Here is a 13,015-nt window from a genome sequence, read left to right on the forward strand (position 1 = left end):
TGTAATAATATATAATATGAAGAAAAATATGAATAGATATATTGTAATCATATTAGGAAAATATATTATATATAATATAGAATATATTTTTATTGTATGATTGCAGTATGTCTGTTGCCTATCTAACATAAATCGCAAAAGTATAGGATGTAACCAAGAACACGAATACAAATTACAATTGTACCTAGTAACATAAAATATAATCGAAAACTGAACCAACACAAAAACAAAGTTCGTTATTATTTATATCCTAATAACGCACATCTGCGTCATCAAGGTATCAACAGATCAACACCGTTACATCCAGGAGCCCACAGTAGATCGGTCCCGGAGTGAGAACGATCTAAATCTAAAATCAACGACGATGTCATTGTCGCAATTTGACATCGACTGAGGAGGTCCTTCCAAGTCGAACGAAGTGGGAGTCGATGAGCGCGGCGTTCATCCCTCCTTTTATCGCCCTGTTCGTGAACACAGGCGACTCCGTGGTTTCATGACCACTCATAAAGCTCGCTTTCGAACGATCGTGTAATACAGAGTCGGGCGAAACGTTCGGTAGCGGTCTTTTGTAAATCTTGTCGCTCGTCGAGCCGCGAAAGAAGAACACATCGAACGCGTAGACTGTCGAAGTTCGCGCCGAGGAACGCTTGGCCGGAAATTCTCGTTGCTCTTTCTCGTAATCGATACCGATTCACCCCACGGAGGATCCATGTGTATCTGATCTATCTTTGGGATCTATGTCGAATGTTCAGCACGCGTAGATCGATCGTTGCTGGCGGTACGGTCGGATAACATCGAAGATCGAGAGAGAGAGAAGCCGATTAGAATTAGAATTAGAACTTGGTCGGCAAACATGAGAACGTTCGTCGCAGCATGGACGGTTTTCTCGTTAATGAAGCTCTCGTGCGCTGGGAAATCGGTGGATGTCTTGGCGTCCAGTGGACTGAACGCTTTGAAAGACGAAGAGATTATTCGAGTTTTGTCGCGCAACGAGACCGCCATGGTGAACAATTTCACGTTGATCGAGCTGATCGACAACCTGAGGAACCACACGATCGAGACGGGCAAAGACACTTGGCAGACACCTGTGATGCTCGAGGCTAGCGAGAGCAATCCTTTTTACGGTGAGTCTCGTCGAAAGACTCATTGTCGCGAATATTATCAAATTTCTAATTCAATGAATTTCTATTCATATTTTTCTTTATATTATATATGTGAGATGTGTCAAGTAAATATTTTTCGAAACTAGTTATACATTAATTGAGTAGTTCATGGTTCAATATTTGTTTTTTTTTTTAATTATATATTTAACGTCGCATCAACCTTTCGTTTATTAGCGACAGTTTCTTATGAGGTTTTCTCCAATGTTAGATGTTGGTCCATATATGTGCATCTTTAAGTAGCTGGATTATTTTGTTTAAGTTTTCTTTTGTGCTCCACGCTTCCTTTAAATTAGTGGGTAATTCGTATTGTATGCGGAGTGGTTCCGTATTTTTACAAGTAAATATTATGTGTTCTATTGTTAGAATTTCGTTGCATGTACGGCAGGTGGGTCTAATGGTATTTTCAAGTAGGTGTTTATGCGTGTAATTTGTATGCCCAATTTTGGTGCGCGTAATTTTGACTTGTTCCAGTCTGTTGAGGTGTCTCTGTGGGTGATTGTTCGAAAAAGTCATCCGTTATTCGATGGATTTTCAGTGTCTGTTTTTGTGTGTTTATAGTGGTTATTGAGAGCTACTTACTATTCGCCCTTATGCATTGCACTTTTCTGATACTTTTTTCTTACGAAGATTTCTTTTTGCCGTAATGCCTTATTTTTTCCATTACATGTCTTATGTCTACTGTAAAATTTGATAATATTCGTGAAATAAAGGGTGGGTCGCCACATTTTGACATTTGGATTTACGTCATTATTATTACGCGTAGCAAACAACGTTTTAGACGAAAGTTGAATGGTTTTGAGAGAGGCATATTTTGTTGGTACGTTTTTATTTGTAGGTGAACGTGTAAAGGATATACGATAGTTATTAATGTTTTTGCAAATGGCATTAGATATTTTTTATTGCATGAGCTGATTGTCCTTCGTATTCTTTACAAAGAAGTATGAATCTATTTTGTAAAAAAATCATTAGTTTAGGAGATATTTTAATTCTAATTTGTTAGGAAATCGTAACTTTCTGGTCAATATTACGAATGTGATGAATATTATGAATATGATGAAATGGAATCATATATTTGTTATTGCCTCAGCTGATACTCCTTCATATTATTTACAAAAATGTATTAATCTATTTTTGTAAAAAAATTATTAGTTTAAGAGATATTTTAATTCTAATTAGGAAATCGTGACTTTCTGATGAATATTATAAATATTTACATAATGTTGCACAAATTAAATATTTACATGTATAATTCTTGCTCTCCTACTACATTATCACATTGAATTCATAATATTGACCATAAAAGTCATGATTTCCTAACCAATTAGAATTAAAATATTTTATAAACTAATGATTTTTTTACAAAAATAGATCGATACGTTTAATGAATATTATGAATATGATGAAATGGAATTACATATTTTTTATTGCCTCAGCTGATACTCCTTTATATTCGTTACAAAAGAGTATTAATCTATTTTTATAAAAAAATCATTAGTTTAGAAGATATTTTAATTCTAATTAGGAAATCGTGACTTTCTGGTCATTATTACGAATGTGATGAATATTATGAATATGATGAAATGGAATCATATATTTTTTATTGCATCAGCTGATACTCCTTCGTATTCTTTACAAAAAAAGTATTAATCTATTTTTTATAAAAAAATCATTAGTTTAGGAGATATTTTAATTCTAATTTGTTAGGAAATCGTGACTTTCTGGTCAATATTATGAATTCAATGTGATAATGTAGTAGGAGAGCAAGAATTATCAATGTAAATTTTTAATTTGTGTAACATTATGTAAATATTTACATTGATAATTCTTGCTGTCCTACTACATTATCACATTGAATTCATAATATTGATCATAAAAGTCATGATTTCCTAACCAATTAGAATTAAAATATTTCCTAAACTAATGATTTCCTTACACAAATAGATGGATACCTTTTTCGTAAAGAAAAAATTAAATTCCATTTAAAAAAAATATTAATGATCTTCGTATGTCCTTTACACGTCCTCCTACAAAAAAGATGCATCATCAGAATGCAAAACTCCTCTCAAAACCATTCAACTTTCATCTGAAAGATTGTTTGCTATGATTATTAATAGGTTACCGGTCTGCAAAGTGTTAATGTAGAATAGAACAATCGAGTTACTTACGACACGACTGAGGAGCAACGATAAACAAACATTATCAAACATACACAAACAAACATACACATCTAAAAAGTGAGGCATCTCTTAAGATATAAAAAGATATAAAAGAAACTTCCTAAAAGCGTTAATAAATAGCCACCTGTAATTAAACACCCCGTGTATATGGACTCCGAGTTATGCAATATGCTTCTACGCTTAGGTTACAAAATTCAACATTTACAATACGCTTACGCAATAGACAATATTTTATCATACCTGATGACTGAAATTTACAAAATAATTTTTTCGCGCGTTTCGACAATCTTGGCAACACCGAGGCCACCGAATTAGTCTGATGTTTATTAGTATTAGTAATATATAATTAGTTCTTAGTTTGATCAACGTAACAAAAAGAAGTGACAAATAAATTCTTTAAAATTTGAGCACTCGAGAAATGTGTACTTTTTGATTTTTTTTTTTGTTTTAATTTATTTATTATCGTTATGCTTCGGAGATTCCAAAGCATCCCTCCCTGACCTCTCTACACACACATATGTACACATAAACGGTGAGTTTTAACAATAACGATGGTTTCTGAGATTCAATAATGAGATTAAATATGATACACTATTCTCTAAAAAAATTCTAGTCGCATCGCTAAAATTTATTAGTGTTATTGTCATTAATTTTTGCATTCGCTAGAGAAGATATATAAAAAGTTTATTTAATTATTCCGTGTAAAATTTTCTTTAAGGTGTACATCATTTTTTCGAATGTGTTTCAATTAATATATTTACGAAAATATTAATTTGGAGGGGCGGACAGTGGAGCAGCGAGTAGCGTAGCCGACGACCACGCTGAGAAGACTGGATTCGAATCCCGGTCGTCCGTCCCGGTTTTTTATGGTTGGATTAGGGCTGGCTAACAAATATGAAATAGTGAAAAGCCTATGGCATAAGATGTGTATAGAAAAAAATGAAAAAACATTAAGGACAAAAGAGATATTGATAAAAGTGAGGTTCCGGAAAAGTGCAAAACACAAAAGGGCGAAGTAGCTCTCAAAAGTACGCACTATAAACAAAATCAAACAAACAAACAAACGATCGCAGTAAGAGTAGAGACTAAGAAGCATTAATGTAAAACGTTTAGAAGAGACAATGTAAAAAGAGAGCAGCACATAGTAGTGCGAAGTACTTCTACGAATGTACGCACTTTAATTTAATAAACAAACAAACAAACAAACGATCGCACCATCTGTGATCGTCTGTTTACAACACAATAATTATTAATTTGGTGAATCGTTTATGTCAATCGTAAGAATTTTGCAGTAACTTGTAATTAATATGACGAAAACTGATCAAAGTGACACGAAGCGATAAATTGGGAAGATATTGGTCCATAAAAGTAAACAATCCTAATTGCCACGAAAGTTCCAAATAGTGACTATTTATGGAAAATGTTTTTTATCTGCTTTTATGAAACCGATGGTTGAAACTGATCGTTTCAAGCGTTATTATCATAAATACATATCGCTCTGTGAGGCATCCAATATGCATGAACCGATTTGTTACATAATATTTAATTTTGTGTTGCGACAGTCGGTTAGTAATTTAACAGAAATTTATTTTTTGCTTGATTCATGCGAAGAAGTAACGATATAATTTATCAACTAGTTTCGATGAACGAATGTTAATTTTGGGTGCAGGACGTAAACGAGACAGGATTTCTAAAAATAGAATCGAAGTATCATTTTCGGCTCATCGTACATAAAAATTAGGAGTCGATTATGCTATCCGCGTGTTTATAAGAGCTTTTAATTTATTCGTATCATTAAAGGCCGTTCACGCGTACAATGACGTATTTATCCCTTTTATATTTTCTACGGACACACATACGCGTTTTACAAAATAGATTCGTTTACTATTTAAATATTATTACGTCAATAAATTTCATGAAAAATTCTGATACTGTAGAATTATGCAATTAATATTAATACATTAAAATGTATTATCGTAAATAGTAGGGGGTGTATGTTATGTTATTAAATGTTTAAAATACACGTTCTTGGGCGTTTCTAACAGAATTTTATGAGAAATCTGTACTTCTAAAAAAATTGTTTGAGAACTGTGTACATTTGATTTTTTTTTTGTTTTAATTTATTTATTATTTTTATGCTTCGGAGAATCCAAAGCACCCCTCCCACGCCCCTCCACACACACACACACACACACGCGCGCGCGCGCACGTACACATAAACGGTGACATTAACAAGAATGATATTTTCTGAGATTCAATTAAGATTAAATATGATACACCATTATCTACAAAAATTCTAGTCGCATCGCTAAAATTTATTAGTGTTATTGTCATTAATTTTTGCATTCGCTAGAGAAGATGGAGGAGAAGTTTATTTAATTATTCTGTGTAGAATTTTCTTTAAAGTTTACATCATTTTTTAGAATGTGTTTCAATTCTTTAAAAAAATTCTAGTCGCATCGCTAAAATTTATCAGTGTTATTGTCATTAATATTTGCATTCGCTAGAGAAGATAGAGGAGAAGTTTATTTAATTATTCTGCGTAAAAGTTTGTTTAAGGTTTACATCATTTTTTATAATGTGTTTCAATTAATATATTTATGAAAATATTAATTTAGTTAATCGTCTATGTTAATCGTAAGAATTTTGCAGTAACTTGTAATTAATATGACGGAAACTGAACAAAGTGGCATGAAGCGATGAAAAATTCTGATATTGCAAAACCACCTACTTAATATTAATATATCATCGTAGTCCATGTAGAGAGTAATTTTATTCAGTACTTGAAATAATGTTTATGAGTTTCTAAACATTTATCAAGTATTTCGCGCATATCGCGTTAAAAATGTGGCGATAACAACAGAGGTAACCGTTGCACATACGGTACTTTTACCATGTAAGCGAAGACGATATTCAAGTTTAAAGACAAGCTTGAACTTGAAAATACTGAAACTGTCCGTCGATTTCTCTAGAAAATGCAAATTAACGTAAAGATGTCATATTCCGAGGAAATTATCTATCCATTAGCAGCCAAATAGCTAGAAGAGCACACTTGTAGATCTCGAAATACCTTACAACACTTATTTCCTGACATACACAGTGGATCGAATTTAAATTTTCGTCACAACTCATGCGGAATGAAAAAAAGACGTTTTTTTAGCTCCTAGTCACTTTCAAAAATCGATTGCATTAATTTTATAGTTAAATATACTTGATTATTTAATTTAATTTTAAATATACTTCATCATCTATACTTCATTATTTAAAGTACATTCAAATGAAATCGAAGTTTTTGTTAGGGTGAATTAAAATCGATGATTCTAACTTTTAAATTATTTAAAGGCTCAAATATATGAAACGATTTGAATTCTCCTTATTGTGTGTATCTTTTTTTTTAAATAATTGAGGATTGTACTTGGACCATTTTGTAATTAATGAAGTATCTAAAATATATAAATTTGAAATTATTTAAGTACCTAAGCATATCATATACATTTCGTGACTAAATGTGCGTGTTTTTTTTTTAAATAAATGAGGATTGTACTTGGAATATTATGAAATTATTTAAAGACCTGAAATATATGATACATATAGGGTGGGTGAATTTCATAGCTGTACGTAGTTTCCTTTTTTAAACATAACACCCACTTGAATAATTATGCAAATGTATTTACAAGTACGATTCACGATGAACAAATTATGGTGGACTGTACGATATCTGTATTAGTATTATTTACGATATTTTCGACTCCTGCCAATGTGGACGAATGTAGAATGACTGAATATCGGGAAAAGGCAGAACTACTTTCGATATTTCGAAATAGACACGACTCAAGCTTTGATTTTCATTCACGTACAGTGTCTGCATACCGCATGTGATTTCGTTACTCATTGTGTCGCGTGCGCATTGCGGCGTCGACTTGCGAATTACGCGACTGCAACGAGACGTGATCGAATAATTTTTGGAAAATTATATTATTTTGAAAAATATAACCGACTTCGAAAAATATTACAACTGCACTAGAAGGTATGAAATCATTTCTATTTCCTTTATATTGAATTATATTAAATAATAGTATATAGGCTAAATATTTAGCCTATATATATATATGAAAAAATATTTAGCCTATATATATATGAAAAAATATTTAGCCTATATACTATTATTTAATATAATTAAATAATAGTATTATTATTATTATTATTTAATATATTATTATTATTATATATATATAATATATATATATATATAATATACTTTAAAAATATGCAGGAATAATGTGTTAAAAACGCACGACCTTTTGGTTCGCTCTACTACAGGGCTTAAACTTTTTTCATTCGCGACCCATTTACGACTGACTTTTTTCGCGACCCAACAAATATAAAATAAATATACGTAAATATTTTGGGATGATTTATTGATTAGGCAACAATATACATAATGTATATATATATATATAATACATATGAAAAAATATTTGGCCTTGTTTTATTTCTTACCACTTTATATCGCTTTAATTTTGCGCCGCCTCCGAAAAGGTTATTTAATATAATTTAATATAAAGGAAATAGAAATTATTTCATAATATCTAACATCTGAACCTAATATCTCAAGAAAAATGCAACCAACTCGAACCAATCGCTCGAACCAACACGCTGTTTTGAAAAGCTTCTCTCTTCTTCTTCTCTCTAAGTTTAGCACGTTGACTGGCGGACTGATTCCCAAGGGGATGCCTACAGGATTAAAATTGTGTCACGAGACAGTTGTAAACTAACACATCTGACGTTTGTCGTGTTACTTATTATCGTCGTCAAAATCTACGAGTTCTATTCAGACTTATTTTCATTGATACATTAGCTCTTAAAATGAACTGCTCAAGTTCCTTAGGAAAAATCTCTGTCACCCATATATGGGTGACGCGGCGTTCAACGTGTTAAAGACTTATTATTTCCATGATAAAGTACAAAACTCATGGGCCACGCGATGGTTTAACGATCGGCCCGTGGCATTCGACGTGCAGTTCGCCCAAAATGCGAACTGTCTTCTTCCTCTCTTTCTTTGTTTGGCCATCGCTCCGACCCATATACGGCTGCTTCCGCTTCCTGGTGTTGCATCGACGGAAGAACCGTCATTAACGTCAATGACAGATACACGTTTGTCTCGGCCCCGCTATACAACAGATAAGTACGTAATAAGTTGCTATGCTTTAGCCGCAACCTACGACATTTGCATGCACATTCTCGGTTCTCTATACAAAGCAGATGAACACCTTGGTGTCTATCTTCGTGTCACTACTGAAGACGAGTAAACGACGCCATACTTGAGCTAATTTCTCGTGTCAGTAAAGACAAATGAACCAAGCCACCCTTGTGGCCTTCGAGTCACACAACTGGAAGACAATTGAACTGGGACATCCTTGTGTCCATTAGACATACTGCATCATTTCAGAGCAGAGCAGAACTGCTCCCATCGTTTGTTCCTTTTTTCCTTTTGCTTAAAGGTTAAATTCATTAATAAACTAGCTGGTTATTGTTCCTCGCTTGCTTCACGAGCTCGCGAGTAGGGTTGTTCTTGCTCGCTTAATTCATATAGCTATTCATGTTTATTTTGTGCGCGACCCTTTACGGGCCACACAAGGAACTTGCCGATTTCCGATTACAGCGCCGTCTATCGCGATAAAAAAAAATGTTTGAAACTAGTGTTTTGAAAAGGTCTCATAGCCAGCTTTCACAGTGCATGATAAGAAACGAGGTGTTCCATTCAAAAAATCATGTTGATCTTGACGTGACTTTGACCGGTCCTTTAAAGGTCAAACGGACACGATCGCTCAATAGAATTTTTGAAACCCTAAAACATTTCTCTAAACCGTTTTTCTCACAAATGTTCCATTTTGGAAATATTTGACTGTTTCCATACTTTTCGAGCACCCTGTATGTATATGTACATGTGTTATACATATGCATACAAATGTAATAAGTAATAATAGTAATATATGTATATATATATTATTTCCGTTTAGTTATTCGCTCATAAATTTATATTCTCTCATCTAGATTGCGTTATTGCGTTAGGTTTTCTTAAAAAAGAACTAAAAAACTACTGGACCGAATTAGAACAAAATCTAATCAGCTCTAAGTTAGATTGATACACGTCGATTGCATCATCGATCATTTTGATCTCGCTATTAGTTTTTTAGAAAACGTTAACGAAAAATTTGTTTACATACGTACATACATACGCACACACGCACACACGCACACACGCACGCGAACAATTTGTTAAAAATAAGCTAAAATTACTCCAATGACCTTGAAACGTGGAGATCTGCTAAAAAATCGATTTTTCATTTTACGGGTAAATACAATAACTTCCCAATAAATCGGGAAGTTAATAAATTTGGTTGAAGGGCCTAACCGATTAAGATGGTCAAAACTGTCCTTCGACCTTTTTCAATGGTTCTTGAATCATTCGAAAGCTGACCAAGAAAAACCCCCCCGAGTAAAATGTTAGCCCTTAGCTTGCCCGTGAGGGTAGTTGCAGGATAAATTAGATTTTACGCTTTCCGGCGCATGTTCCGGTCTCAAGTGCGTTCTAAAATTCTGAAAAAAATCTGACACATTCCGGATCCCAAGGCGCATTTTTGAGAATTTTTTCAGATTTTTGTTGTTGTTCCAAACTGTGGTCGTAAAAAATGAAGAACCTCAAAAAAATTAGAAAAACATTTTTTTCTCAAAAATCTGAAAACATGCTATTCTACTGTTTGGTTGCCTGATAAAGTACTATAACAGGCAGTGTCGTCAATTTTTAAAAAATTTTTTTGTTTGGCAGCTTCAGTATCAAAAACAATAAAAACTGAATTTTTTCGACGTTTTCGAATTCAGTTTTTATTGTTTCTGACGCTGAAGCAGCCGAACAAAAAAATGTGCAAAAACTTGACGATACTGCCTGTTACAGTACCTTATCAGAGAACCAAACAGTAGAATAGCATGCTTTCATATGTTTGAGAAAAAAATGTTTTTCCGATTTTTGTTGAGGTTTTTCATTTTTTACGACCACAGTTTGCAACAAAAAAATCTGATAAAATTCTCAAAAATGCGTTTTTGGATCCGGAATGTGTCAGATTTACTTACTCCGTTTGCTCAATAATTTTCTAATGATTTCTTCCTAAAACCAACCATTTAAGTTTCTTTAGTGAACGTTTCCATTTTTAAATATTCAAAATTATGTATATATTAGGGGGGGGGGGGTGGTGCATAAGCATTTTAGAAAAGCTTAAGTGGGGCATAGCAACTAAAAGATTCGGAAATACTGATCTACATGAAGATACAGCGAAGTCTGACAGGTGACAGGACAATCAAAACAGACTGCACCATCTTTGTTGAAAGATAAGAAACCAGAAATAAATTGGTTGTCTATATTTATATCGAAGGAGAGAAGAGATCTTTATGATATTATAATTTGTATGTTTGTTACTTTAGTTACATGAAGATATACTGAAGTCTGACAGGTGACAGAACAATCAAAACAACCAAAACTTCTTATAAGATCTCTTAAAAGATGTCTTATTTCGTGGATTATTTATTTCGTCAAATTTTAAATAAAAAATAACCAAACCACTAAACTAAATTACTATTACTAATTATTTTCAAATAACTGTATCGATAATAACGATTCGAAACAAATATCATATCAAATAGTTATCGCTCATTTTGATTTCAATGAAAATTTGCCGCACGTCTGTTGAAGAGCACGGAGTTGGAATCTGACACATTTTTTAACCGACTTCAAAAAGGAAGAGGTTACTCGATTCAACATGTATATTTTTTTTTGTCTCCAAAGGAAATTATAGTTCAGAATTGTCTCAACTACCCCCCCCCCCCCCCATTTCCGGTTTCTTACATTAATTCTGAGATACTCTGTATATTTATATTAAAGAAAGAAATGAATTGTATCAATGGTGTTGGAAAATTAATTATATTAATGATATTACCTCATGCAATTATCAGAGTTATTAAAAGTAACCTAACATCTCTTGGATCGCGATCGATACGATTAAAGATCATTCCTGACGAGTATTTTTCATGGGATCTCGATGGTTTGTTGGAAAATATTTCATTTGGTTGTATATGTATATCGTACATGTCAAGAAAGAAATCGTTTATTAGTAGGGGTGTGCGGGATCCCGGTCGGGACGGGAATTCCTCCCGGGATCGGGATGGAATCCCGAGAATTTCAAAATCCCGAACACATCCGGGATTCCCGAGAATTTCGAGATCCCGTAAATGTTCGGGATTCCCGGGAATTTCGAAATCCCGTACATTCGGATTGCTGAAATTTTCAAGAATAACAACACTTTCGAAAATCCCAGATATTATTCTGTATCCCGTACATTCTCGGGAATCCCGGATTTTTGCGGGATCTCGTGTATTCTCGGGAATCCCGAATATTCTCGGGAATCCCGCACACCCCTATTTATTAGTAAAGTCGATAAACAGAAATTATATTATCTTATTTCTTCTTAATTAATTATCTTGATCTTAATAGAAATTATATTAAATAAATATTACCAAGAACAAGGATTTTAGGAAACGTAGTATTTTCACAGCGGTATTTTTAACACAGTAGTACAGTCGATGCTACTTATGGAAGCAAGAATTTAAAGATATTTATAAAGCTAGCAAAGTTATAGTTGCAGCATGACAGTTTGAATACCAAACATGACGTTACTCGTGAACGTAAGAACGTCGCGGTTTAATTTATGTATGAACACCAGGAATGCGCTGCGGTTGAAATTATTCATGCAAATGGAAACGTTAAAGTTGGTAATTTTTTATTATACAAGATATAGTGAACTTGGTCATTTATGAAACTGGGAATATTAGAGGTGACAATACAGTTGAAGTTGGTTATGAAACAAAGAAGATTGTAGTTGGAGATATTTATGAAAGTAAAATGTCAAGGCTAGATTTAATTATGGATGTAGAAATATTATAGAATTTCTTTGCAGAACTGGGCATCGTGAATAATACGAACGTACGAAATTAATTCCTACACTGAATAGATCAAGACATTTTCAAAGAAAAGTTTTCAAGAAAATTTATTCAAGAAAATTTGTAAATCTTTCAGGAAGATGTCAGTCTTAACTGGGTTAACTCAATTACGAACGTAATTTATCCGATTACTCGAAAACTCAATTTTCCGAATAAAGTCTCCTAATTAATTCGGATGATCATTGTATATAAGATACCCATACCTTGTATTAGAAGATGTGTACTTGATTTTCTGATATGTTTGTTATTTTACAAGTTTGTTTAAATACAATAAATTTATCTTAATCTCTACTAATATAAAAAAAATTCAAAATAGTCTCACACCTTGCATACTTAAAATACATTATTAATATACACGATATATTGTTGTTATTAAATTTGCTGTTCATTAGACAAAATTAGTAAGTATTACATTATTTCTAAAATTTATTTAAATTCATTTATTTAAATGTAAACTAGAAATAAAGAACAGAAAATATTAGTCTAAAATATCAGAGTAAAATTTCATTTGAAACAATTTTGGATAAGGTGAATAAATAATGAGTTATTTCAGGTGGTTATTTGAATTTCTATTTTTAAATATTTTCATTTTCTCCATAAATTTAATTTCACAATTTTGTTTAA

General features: G+C 32.7%; 1 protein-coding gene across 1 annotated transcript in view; it reads left to right on the plus strand.

Moving 5' to 3' along the window:
- The first annotated feature begins 491 nt into the window (after positions 1-491).
- The window catches only part of LOC128879971 (nose resistant to fluoxetine protein 6-like), a 29,497-nt gene continuing 16,973 nt past the window's right edge, over positions 492-13,015 (plus strand). The window contains exon 1 of the mRNA XM_054129552.1: positions 492-1,124. Within this exon, the coding sequence (XP_053985527.1) occupies positions 854-1,124 (271 nt within the window). The 5' untranslated portion in view covers positions 492-853. The remainder of the gene's footprint in view (positions 1,125-13,015) is intronic.

The sequence above is a fragment of the Hylaeus volcanicus genome, chromosome 7 (genome assembly GCF_026283585.1).
Source record: "Hylaeus volcanicus isolate JK05 chromosome 7, UHH_iyHylVolc1.0_haploid, whole genome shotgun sequence".
Classification (NCBI taxonomy): domain Eukaryota; kingdom Metazoa; phylum Arthropoda; class Insecta; order Hymenoptera; family Colletidae; genus Hylaeus; species Hylaeus volcanicus.